Raw genomic sequence first — 12,068 nt, 5'->3', positions numbered from 1 at the left:
ATTCGTAGAGCTCTGAAGCAGTGTTGTGAAATCGGCCCATATAGATATTGTTAAAAAGTCGTTATTTAGATTTGGTCTTACAGGTGTGGAACGACATGAGGGTGAGTAATAAATTATATTATTTTAAATTCTGGGTGAACTAACCCTTTAATGGACTATATTCACGGTTACTTCCTGGTTGTCGTTAAGCCAGCTCGGGCATTTCCAGTGAACTGTCATCTGTTCATTCTGTAGTCGCTGTACATCGACACAAAACCATCTATGGTTGACTTTTTAATGTTGTATTCATATTTTAATGCAGTTATCACATTTACCTAATTTGCCAAAAAATCAATTTTATTGATTGCAATAAAGACAAAGCTATTGGGACCGTTTAAAAATGCTGTGTCTGTAATTAGACACATTTTTTCCCCCATCACTTCAAATATTATTTTTAATGTGATGACCACAAACATTACTTGTTCATCCTTCTGAGACTGTCCCCAATGTAAAACCAAATGTTTAAAAATGTAGGAAATTCAACATTTGATAGAAAACACTTATTTAAAAATAAAAAAGACGATAATTACCATTTTAACCAGCAGGTGGCGGCAGAGTAGCATTCATTTGGGCATATATCTAATCGTTTATCACTTCGCTTTATATTAGACATTATAACATAACTAGGTTTAAAAATACATTTTGTCAATGTGAAGTATGAAATACTCAAAAAAATCTCATGAAAAACAATAACTTTTCTTGTAAATGAATGACACAAAGTGAGCACCGCTCTCTCTTTATAATCACAGCAGCTGTCAGTCAGTGCAGCACAGGATCAATGATTTCAGCACACTTGTGAAAACACATTTTATTAAATTAATCTAACTAAAGTGCTCAATAAATATTTAATTTATGAAGCTTTTTTTCACATAAAAGTGTGAAAACTGATGGTCGAATTAAACTTAGCCGAGGTGGAACACTGAGGTACTTCTTTATTTATTTTTTATGCTGTCTTACGTTTGAATAACTAATTAATGCTATGCCTATTTAAGTGACTATATTCTCATTAGTATTACACTACTGATGCTCAACACACCAGCAAATGACTCTCATCGGAAGTTTTCGAGCTGGCTTATATTATTGAGGAAGTTCTAAAGAACGCTCTGTGCATATAGTCCATTAGTTCATGGTCTCTCAATAATAAAATCAAGATGTGTGATATATCGCCATCTAATGGACTGATCTTACAAGTACCACTTCAACTAGTGCACTGTGGCAGTATCAGAGATGGTACTTTGATATATAGGGTGAATTCAGGGTGATTTGGGACAAATTTTGCCATTGAGATGACTTGGAAAAAGTGTCCCAATTAACCTGAATTCACCCCTACCATTTAAATAAAATAGCATAGTATTTACTCCAATAATCACAGGGTACATGCACAAAATTGTACTTTTTGTGCATGCTCTTTACTGCCCATAGATGATGTTTTCTATCCATTATTTTGAATCTACTGAAGTGACAAATTAAGTGACTAACACAAATTACAACATTATATTTTATTTATGTTCACATATTCCATATTCATCAAACAGAAATTGTTTGCTTTATTAAGAGTACAACATTTGAACAATAAATTCCAGTCGACGCAGAAACGATAGTGAAACCTCAGCAGATTCTGTCTGGTAATATCATACAAAGCTACTCTAATATAGACCTGAAAAAGAAAACACGATTTTGTGGGTTGCATTCACAAATAGTGATTAACAAAGACTTGAGTACTAATCTCTATAATGAAGTCTGAGATCAGTCAAGTGTGAACATTAAGGCAGACCAATATCTTTCTCACTATTTAATCACCTTTATACACAGATTAGTGTGCTTACATGGGCTGTACTAGCAGGAAATGAGGATACATCATTATAAAAGTGTCTGACGAAAGCAGATTTCTCATAAGGGCGCAAAACAAAGTAATTTATAAGCATTGGCCATATTATAATTGTGCTCAGTTAAGGAGTGCAAGGTATGTGGTTAAAATTATTGAAATGGTTGAAGTCTGGTGTGCGAATCTCTGACATACTTTTCTTACAGCTAACATTTTCAACTCAAAGTTTATCAGCCGTTTATTCACATCAATCTTTAACCCACACACAGATGCATAGTATAATCGGACATGTGTTAGTGACGACTAAATGAAGGCAGCACTGAAATAATGAGTGTTGAACTTCTCTTTCAACACACATAAACACACTTCCCTTGGAGAGAAGATGAAAAATGTTTTTCGATTTGGATGGCAGACAGCACCTCAGCCACACCTCCAGGAAGTGACATCACACTCAGGGTCTATTTGAGGTTTTTGAGTTGCCGGTTGGTGGAGCTGATCTTGCCGTCCATGGTGTCGACCTTATTGAGCAAAGAGTCCAGAGAAACGTCCTGGTCGTCGATCTCCGCCTGCAGTCCCAGACCCAGATTCTTCAGACGGCCCAGACCCAACGACATTTCATCTGGAGACAGAAGACCAAACACACATCAGATCCTGGCTGTGAGCGACCTGATCAAGGGGCAAGAGAAGCTCTTGTGTTTCTCACCGAGGTTGCTGTCCAGCTGTTGATGTGCGGCCTGCAGCTGTTTGTTCTTAGGATATCCGTTCTGATCCGGTGGTCCATTATCCAGGGACGCAGAAGCTCCGAATCCTGTTCAAGCAAACATATGTGATTTTGATGAACTGGTAATAATGATGATGGCGGCTATCGAAACACTGCAAAAAATGGCTTTCTTCCTCAGTATTTCTGTCTTGTTTTCCAGTAAAAACATTTTACTAAGATACATTTACTTGAGAAACAAAATGACTGAAGATATTAAGTCTTGTTTAATGAAAAATGTATCGAAATTATGCTTAAAACAAGAAGAAAGATCTACCAAAGAGGTTAGAAAAATAATCTTGTTTTCACTTTGAATTAAGTTTGGCAGATATTTTTCTAGTTTCAATCACAAACTCACTTAATTTTGATAATTTTCTTTCATTAAATAAGACTTAATATCTTCAGTCATTTTGCTTCTCCAGTAAATGTATCTTGATTTAAGAATGCTTAAATATTTGTGCTGGAAAACAGAGGAAGAACAATTTTTTGCAGTGCATGAAGCTTTGAAACCTTTGCGAATCATTGATGATTTAAGTAAACGAGGCTTCTTTATGTCAACTTTCAGAACATTTTGAAATTGCAATGGTTTACCACTAGGGTGTGATGATCTCTGTGAACCCATGAACCAGAGTCTATATGGTTTTTACCTGATCTTGGATCAGTTTTTAATAACACATTAGTATAATAAATACGGAGCCTCGCACATGACATGCAGGAAAAAAAAAAAGTAAATCATGCACATGACGTAATATTTTGTTTCCTCGATTTATAAATCATGCACATTATTTACTATTTCATTCCTTCGATTTATAAATCATGCACATTATTCACTACTTCATTCCTTCGATTTATAAATCATGCACATTATTTACCATTTCATTCCTTCAATTTATAAATCATGCACATTATTTACTATTTCATTCCTTCGATTTATAAATCGTGCACATTATTTACTACTTTGTTCCTTCGATTTATAAATCATGCACATTATTTACTATTTCATTCCTTCGATTTATAAATCGTGCACATTATTTACTATTTTGTTCCCTCGATTCGCTAAATTGTGCACATTATTTACTATTTTGTTTCATCGATTCGCTAAATCGTGCACATTATTTACTATTTCGTTCCTTCGATTTATAAATCATGCACATTATTTACCATTTCATTCCTTCAATTTATAAATCATGCACATTATTTACTATTTCATTCCTTCGATTTATAAATCGTGCACATTATTTACTACTTTGTTCCTTCGATTTATAAATCGTGCACATTATTTACTATTTCGTTCCTTCGATTTATAAATCGTGCACATTATTTACTATTTTGTTCCCTCGATTCGCTAAATTGTGCACATTATTTACTATTTTGTTCCCTCGATTCGCTAAATTGTGCACATTATTTACTATTTTGTTTCCTCGATTCGCTAAATTGTGCACATTATTTACTATTTTGTTTCCTCGATTCGCTAAATCGTGCACATTATTTACTATTTCGTTCCTTTGATTTATAAAACGTGCACATTATTTACTATTTCGTTCCGATTTATAAATCGTGTTTAGATTTACTATTTTGTTCCCTGGATTCGCTAAATTGTGCACATTATTTACTATTTCGTTCCTTCGATTTATAAATCGTGTTTAGATTTACTATTTCGTTCCCTCGATTCGCTAAATCATGCACATTATTTACTATTTCATTCCTTCGATTTATAAATCGTGCACATTATTTACTACTTTGTTCCTTCGATTTATAAATCATGCACATTATTTACTATTTCATTCCTTCGATTTATAAATCGTGCACATTATTTACTATTTTGTTCCCTCGATTCGCTAAATTGTGCACATTATTTACTATTTTGTTTCATCGATTCGCTAAATCGTGCACATTATTTACTATTTCGTTCCTTCGATTTATAAATCGTGCACATTATTTACTATTTTGTTCCCTCGATTCGCTAAATTGTGCACATTATTTACTATTTTGTTCCCTCGATTCGCTAAATTGTGCACATTATTTACTATTTTGTTTCCTCGATTCGCTAAATTGTGCACATTATTTACTATTTTGTTTCCTCGATTCGCTAAATCGTGCACATTATTTACTATTTCGTTCCTTTGATTTATAAAACGTGCACATTATTTACTATTTCGTTCCGATTTATAAATCGTGTTTAGATTTACTATTTTGTTCCCTGGATTCGCTAAATTGTGCACATTATTTACTATTTCGTTCCTTCGATTTATAAATCGTGTTTAGATTTACTATTTCGTTCCCTCGATTCGCTAAATCGTGCACATTATTTACTATTTCGTTCCGATTTATAAATCGTGTTTAGATTTACTATTTCGTTCCCTCGATTCGCTAAATCGTGCACATTATTTACTATTTCGTTCCTTCGATTTATAAATCGTGCACATTATTTACTTTTTTGTTCCCTCGATTCGCTAAATCGTGTGCATGATTTCCTTATATGTTCCCTCGATTCGCTAAATCGTGCACATGATTTACTATTTTGTTCCCTCGATTTATAAATCGTGCACATTGTGCACATACACTTTCAATAAAACATCTGTAATTGGTTTGTAAAAGGTGTTTTCACTGCATTTTCATCGTTTTGACCAGCAGGCGTCACCAGTGTGTGGCGATTCCAGCGCTTTGAAACAGTGAATCTCTTTGTAAAGCCACTGGTTCTATTGATTCAAGCTTCCTTTCTCCCATCGCTAGGTATTACTGGCAATACTTTGTAAGTGCACAATCATGTGTTTGTGTTTACCAGATGTGTCCAGTTTCCTGAGGTTCGGATGGCTGGCTTGATATTTATCTTCCTGCTGTTTGCTCTCCGCAAGTGCATTCTGTAATCTGTAATATCATCAGACATTCACAAAATTACAAAACCGTTGTGTTGTTAAGTAATATTCAGAAATGTTGGACTTTGCATTTCCAGATATGACATCTTTCCTGACTAAGATCTGATGTGAATCAAAACAAGGGGGAAAAAACAGGACAATTATAGCACTTTTCAGTGCAGGTAAACTTCTAAAAGCTACTAATTTTGGGTCAGTATTTATCTGCACCTGCTGTTGGCCTCGTAGGACACCGGCTGGTCCTTCTGTGCAGGTTTAGGAGGTTCAGGTTTGCCTTTGAAATAGTTGACCATGCCTCCCCACACACTCTTAATGGTGTTTATGTGCCTCTGGCTCGTCCTCATGTCCTGCTCCATGTTGTCAATCATTCTCTCGGTCCTTTTCAAAGCTTCACCCTGTCGAATCAGTTCCTGTGGGAGGACAATAGAGCGATTTAAATAAAATGTGCGGTGTATAAGAGACAAAATACACTGAGGTTCTTCTCACCTCTGCCGTCTCGGATCCAACCTTCTCCGATTCGTAGATGAGTCCGAGCGAGCGGTGGCTGCTGTCCACGGCTGACTGCGCTGTACGCATCACTTCCTGCTGCAGCTGTCTCTGTCGTCTCTCTGCCGGACTCATTGAACTCTCCTCAGGATCATCGTCGAAGTTAAAGCCTCGTCTCGGTGCTGCGCGCCCCGAGTCCTCTTCATCATCATCATCAGCGAAAGGATTGTGGGATTTGGAATAGGCAGACATCCTGTGCTTGAGTGAGAGGAGATATAATATAATGTAATATATTTATTTTCATAAGATGTAATAATAAATAAGGCAGTTAAAGGACAGTTACATTTCTTCAAGTGGCTGTACCATGGTTATCAGCTGTATATTACCATGGTAAATGTCCAAAAAACATGGTACTTTCTGTTAGTATATAGATATGGATCCTGAAGAAGCTAATATAACTGAAAAAACATATATAGATATAGATTAAGCGTGCAAAAGTGCTAATATTTCATAAATATATGTATTATTTAACTTCATTTAAACTGAAAATGCTGTAGAAGCTCGTATGTTTGTAACTATCGAAGCTACTGTATGTTTCCTGAAACAACCTTTAAATAAACCTTACATCGTCTTCAATAACACTTCCTCTCGGTCTATTTGATTAAATTTCGATATATTGAACACTGTATCGATAAATTTGTACCTTTGATCGCTGGAGGGAGATTCGTTCTCTTGCTATCAGCTGAGCTGACGCTTATGGCGAAACAACTTCCGGTGGTGTCATCGTGACGTCAGATAGGCTCCTCCTCTGATGCTTTTTGTTTCATCTCATTTTCACTTTTTGTTGTTATTATTTATGACAGGATTCGAAACCAAGAGCTGGGATTTGAAAACAGAGATAGCTCGAGCCACAAAACACACTTTTGAAGTTAATTATAATAAATGTAAGTTATTCCAAGTATTATTATTATTATTATTATAAATTATATATATATATATATATATATATATATATATATATATATATATATATATATATATATATATATATATATGCACTACCAATTGTTATTATTAATTATAAATATTGTTAGTGAATAATATAATAATGATATCAATAATAATAAATTATTATTATCATGGATATCAATAATTAAAGTAAATAATAATATATGAATTTTACTACTACAAATTATTATTATTATTATTATTATTATTATTATTAATTTTTATCATGGTCAATTAATAATAACAATAATAAATATGATTATTATTATAATAATAAATAAATAATATATTCTACTACTGCAAAAAATATTATTAATTATGAATATTATTAGTGAATAACAACAACAATAATAAATTAATATTATTATAAAATTAATTGTTAATATAAATAATAATATATTAATTATCAATAAATATTTATATATATATTACTACTACTACAAATATTATTATTGATTATTAATATTGGCAACGTATTAAAAGTAATAACATCAGTAATAATAAATGGTTATTTTATAAATATGAATGATTAATATTCTACTACTAATAATAATTATTCATAATTATTAATATAGCAGATTAATAGTAATATAATAATAATAATAACAAATGTATTATTATAATTTAAAATAATAATAGTTCAAATAAATAATAATAATAATAAATGGTTATTATTATAAATATTAATTATTAATATACACAATAATTTATTAATTCTACTAATAATGATAGTTATTAAAATTACATAAAAATATATTCTACTACCACTGCTGCTAATTATTACTATTATTATTAATTATAAATATTGTTAGTAAACAACAACAATAATATTAAAAATAATTATTATATCATTTAATATAAATCATATATTCTACTACTACTACAATTAATTATTAATATTGTCGATTAATAATAACAACAACAAATGCATTATTATTATTATTAATCATTATTTCATACATTAACATTAATTATTTATAATTATAGAGTAACAACAAATGAAGCTGCAACAAAAATAACATAAATGTATATATTTTAGCCAATGCTCTGTTAAAGTGTTTAAAGTTTCTCTTTCCTGTTCTCAGTTTTCAGTAATAAAGCTGTCAAAACTATTTCCTCATTTATATATCTATAACCGTCCATCAGTGTGAGCCAATAAGATAAACTACACTGATGATGCTTCAATGCAGACACGCCTCGCGCTCGCGCTCGCGCTCCGTCTCTCTTCATCGGCTGTTATTTGTGCCTTCACACTTTCCGTATTGCGGTCGGGTTTTCCTTCACCGCGGGCAGCAGCAGGAATCATCGTTCGCGTGTTTCCAACTTTCCCGTGGCGTCTCGTGAATCATGGCCACGCGCGGCGGCACGCGCGAGTTCTATTTCAACACGGTGCTGTCGCTCGCGCGCTCACTGGCAGCCCACCGACCAGCGCCCGTCGAGAAGGTACAAGAAAACACACTAACGTTACACTGACTGCACTGAGATCACGCTGCGCTGCATTGTTATTATATCACTGCGCTGCGTTACCTCGATGCGCGCGACAGGTGTCACAGGCAAGTTTGCTCATTATGTGTGAGTTATAATCTGAAATATAATAAGGCATTGCATGCATATGAGACTTACTATACTTATAAAAGAATTGCATATGCTCCAAACCGTCTTGAAACATAAAAATAAAAGCTTTTGCATGGTATTTTGGCTGTCCTAAAACATATAAACCAAACAAGAACATCTGTAAATGCTTGTTTACATTTTATGAGATATGTTTGATGTATGAAACTGAAAAACAAAATGTCTAGTCACATGTTTAAGCCGATGCCAGGCACTAAGTGGTGCCGTCTCGTGCCAGCAGCGCCGATGCTGGTGTTTTCTGGTGCTGTTAAAGGGTTTAATGCAGCAGCAGCAGGTGTTGATTTCCTCTTGAGCTCTTGTGAAATGCATTGCCACACTGCAGAAGGCGTGACACGTTCATCTTTCATGCATGATCATGCATTTCCGCGCTGTTTAACCCTTCGTTTGGGGGGCACACTCAGGGCCCTTGGAGTCTCCAGAGACCACAGGCAACTAAATGTAATTTTATAACAAAATAATTGTTTTTTTTGTTTGTTTTAAACAAATGTAATTTTACTCTGTTTATTAATGTTTTTACTCGAAATTTGTGCAGTTTTTGGAGGATTTATCATATTTTTTAAATGTATATAAATAAATAAATAAAAAAATATTTTTTTTATACAAAAACGGCGTTTTATGTTATAATTCACTTTATAAAAGACCCACATTTCTAAATTTCGTTCATGGGGATAACATGGATATTTGACATGGTTTAGTGTAAGATTTTTGCCCATCTTTTGGAAAATGCGGTTTTAAAAGTAAGAAAAATTATCACTTTTACCAGTAGAAGCTGCAGAGCTCCAATAAAAAGTGATTTTGCAATAAATAATTTTTTTTTTTTAAAACTTATTTTTTTCCAATACAAAAAAAAATGCTAAACTTTGACAAAAAGTAGCTTTTATTGTCATAATTGTGATTTCATAATATTTAGATATGAATCCAACTGAAAAAACTTGTGAAAAGATGTCTTTCAGTCAGTCAAATAGCACATAGTGGAGCTCTGCTGCCATCTACTGGATAAAGTGATAATTTTTTACTTTTAAAACTGCATTTTCCAAAAGATGGGCAAAAATCTTACACTAAACCATGTCAAATTATCCATGTTATCCCCATGAATGAAAGTTAGAAATGTGGGTCTTTTATAAAGTGAATTATAACATAAAACACCGTTTTTGTATAAAACATTTTTTAACTTATTTATATAAATTTAAAATATATGATAAGTCCTCCAAAAACTGCACAAATATGAAGTAAATACATTAATAATCAAAGTAAAATTACATTTTATTTATTTATTTTTTTTAAACAATTATTTTATTACAAAATTACTTTTTGTTGCCTTCTGTCTGGAGACCCCAAAGACCCAGAGTGTGACTTTTTTTTTTTTTTTTTACCCTAACATAAACAAGAAAAAATATTTTTTAATTTATTTATATAAATTTAAAAGATATGATAAATCCTCAAAAAATGGGTCTCTCTTGGGTTTTCTCAGGTCTTTCTTAGAGGGAAGTTGTTTAGGTGTTTATTGTGACAGTTCAGCATCAGCAGCAGATTGTGTGTTTCTCCATCAGGTGCAGAAGTTATTATGCATGTGTCCGTGCGACAGCCGCGGCGTCTTCAGTCTCGATGTCCGGCGCAGGGATGCTGTCATCGCTCTGGCTGTGTTCCTGGTCGAGTCAGATTTACAGGTGACTGAGGCTGATTATCGGCTTGTTTTTCACATGTGAAACTGTGTGTGTTCATTATATTTTGGGGACAAAATTGTTGCTAAATATAACCTCCCTTTGGGAACGTCCTCGAATGGAAAGTTGAAACTGGTTTATGAGAGAAACTGCATGCAAAATTTGTATGTTTCTCTGCATAAACACACTGTATGTGTGTGATTTGGTTTCTTTTTTGAAGCATATATATAGATTTTGGTTTGAATTATATTCAGATCAAGTCATTATTTATTGAAATATGCACAAAAATTAAATAAATGTTAAAAATTAATGCAAAAATAATAATTGTAGATTTTATAATATAAGTAAATAATAATATATTATTGAAAAAAATATGCAAACAATTTTAGAAAAGAAATTTTAGTAAAAATAAAGATGAATTGAATGCAAAAATAATTTTAGAAAAAAGTTAGTAAATAAAAATGATAAATATGTAAAAAAATGTTTTAGAAAATATATTTTAGTAAATAAAAATAATTGAAAAATATACAAAAAATTGTAGAAAATACATTTTAGTAAATAAAAACTGCAAAAGTAATTGTAGATTTTTTTAAGTTAATAACAAATTATTATTGAAAAAATATACAAAAATAATTTTAGATGAGAAATTGTTGTAAACAAAAATGATTAATTGAAAAATATGCAAAAAATTATTTTATAAAAGATATTTTAGTAAATAAAAATGATTAATTGAAAAATATGCAAAAATAATTTTAGAAAATAAATTTTAGTAAATAAAAAAGATTAACTGAAAAAATGCAAAAATAGATTTTTTTAAAGTAACAAAAAAATTAAAAAATAATTTTAGAAAAGTTTTATTAAATAAAATATGCAAAAATAATTTTACAAAATACATTTTAGTAAATAAATATGATTAATTGAAAAATATGTAAAAATAATTTTAGAAAATGCATTTTAGTAAATAAAAATAATTGAAAAATATGCAAAAATAATTGTAGATTTTTTTTTAAGTAAATAATAATACATTGTTATTGAAATAATATGCTAAAATTAATTATTATTACAAATAATTACAAAGCTTGTTTTTCACATGTGAATCTGTGTGTGTTCATCATATTTTGGGGACAAAATTGTTGTTAAATATGACAACCTCCCTTTGGGAACGTCCTCGAAGAGAAAGTTGAAGCTGGTTTATGAGAGGAACGGCATGAAAACTGTGTATGTTTCTCTGCATAAACACACTGTATCTGCATCTTTCCAACACATGGTTTGTGTGATATTTGTCTTTCTCAGCACAAAGACACAGTGGTAAGTTACCTGCTGAGTCTGCTCAAGGGCTTACCCAGAGTGCAGTGGGTGGAGGAGAATGCTGGGAGGAAGTGTAAAGGTACCAGTTGCTGATTCATCTCTCATCAAGTACATTAGTGTAAATGTAAGCATGCACACCAGTGTTTAAAAGTGTGATATTTTGATGTGTGAACAGAGACTCTCCCCATGGCGGAGAACTTCAGCTTCTGTCTGGTGACGCTCCTGTCTGACGTCGCTCAGAGAGACCCAGAGTCTCGCTCGCAGGTCTGATCTTCAGCGCTTCTTTACATTTCCATGTTTTTTTCCTTTTGCACTCATTTAACGTCCTTCTGTCCAGATCCTGGAAGCGGTCATGGAAGTAATGCAGTCTCTGCTGGAGATCTGCCAGACGCCGGAGAACCAGGATAAAGGTGATTCCCTTTTTCACTTCACGAACACACGTTTATATTCGCACCCGTCTGACTCTTGTCCTGTTTCTG

At 32.5% G+C, this 12,068-nt stretch overlaps 2 protein-coding genes across 11 annotated transcripts in view; one reads left to right on the top strand and one right to left on the bottom strand.

The window, feature by feature from the left end:
- Positions 1-1,531: 1,531 nt before the first annotated feature.
- snap29 (synaptosome associated protein 29) lies at positions 1,532-6,827 on the bottom strand. 2 transcript variants are annotated; one of them, XM_067394289.1, is made up of 6 exons: positions 6,684-6,827; positions 5,981-6,233; positions 5,705-5,904; positions 5,404-5,489; positions 2,568-2,672; positions 1,532-2,483 (listed from the first exon to the last, which is right to left on the bottom strand). In XM_067394289.1, the coding sequence occupies exons 2-6, from the start codon at positions 6,230-6,232 to the stop codon at positions 2,323-2,325; spliced, it is 804 nt and encodes a 267-aa protein (XP_067250390.1). In that variant the 5' UTR covers position 6,233; positions 6,684-6,827; the 3' UTR covers positions 1,532-2,322. The 2 variants fall into 2 exon arrangements, with proteins under 2 accessions (XP_067250390.1, XP_067250389.1); XM_067394288.1 differs by having other exon boundaries at positions 5,981-6,238; positions 6,684-6,799.
- The window catches only part of pi4kab (phosphatidylinositol 4-kinase, catalytic, alpha b), a 62,488-nt gene continuing 56,556 nt past the window's right edge, over positions 6,137-12,068 (top strand). For 3 of the 9 annotated variants that reach the window (XM_067394283.1, XM_067394281.1, XM_067394279.1), the window contains exons 1-5: positions 8,943-9,058; positions 10,171-10,287; positions 11,575-11,668; positions 11,765-11,853; positions 11,927-11,999. In XM_067394283.1, coding sequence (XP_067250384.1) covers positions 8,966-9,058; positions 10,171-10,287; positions 11,575-11,668; positions 11,765-11,853; positions 11,927-11,999 — 466 coding nt within the window. In that variant the 5' untranslated portion in view covers positions 8,943-8,965. Of the gene's footprint in view, positions 6,266-8,146; positions 8,432-8,931; positions 9,059-10,170; positions 10,288-11,574; positions 11,669-11,764; positions 11,854-11,926; positions 12,000-12,068 lie in introns of those variants that run through there. The other 6 variants (XM_067394284.1, XM_067394287.1, XM_067394285.1 and 3 more) reach the window with 5 other exon arrangements.

The sequence above is a fragment of the Chanodichthys erythropterus genome, chromosome 9 (assembly GCF_024489055.1).
Source record: "Chanodichthys erythropterus isolate Z2021 chromosome 9, ASM2448905v1, whole genome shotgun sequence".
In the NCBI taxonomy this organism is placed as follows: Eukaryota; Metazoa; Chordata; class Actinopteri; order Cypriniformes; family Xenocyprididae; genus Chanodichthys; species Chanodichthys erythropterus.
The sequence above is the reverse complement of the archived record's forward strand: the minus strand, read 5'-3'. Positions and strand labels throughout refer to the sequence as shown.

Coding starts and splice junctions, on each gene's coding strand:
- snap29 (XM_067394289.1), bottom strand. CDS start 6,232: ATGTCTGCCTATTCCAAATCCCACAATCCTTTCGCTGATGATGATGAT. Junction 5,905..5,980: donor TTGGATCCGAGACGGCAGAG/GTGAGAAGAACC, acceptor GTCCTCCCACAG/GAACTGATTCGACAGGGTGA. Junction 2,673..5,403: donor CAGGAAACTGGACACATCTG/GTAAACACAAAC, acceptor TTGCTTGAACAG/GATTCGGAGCTTCTGCGTCC.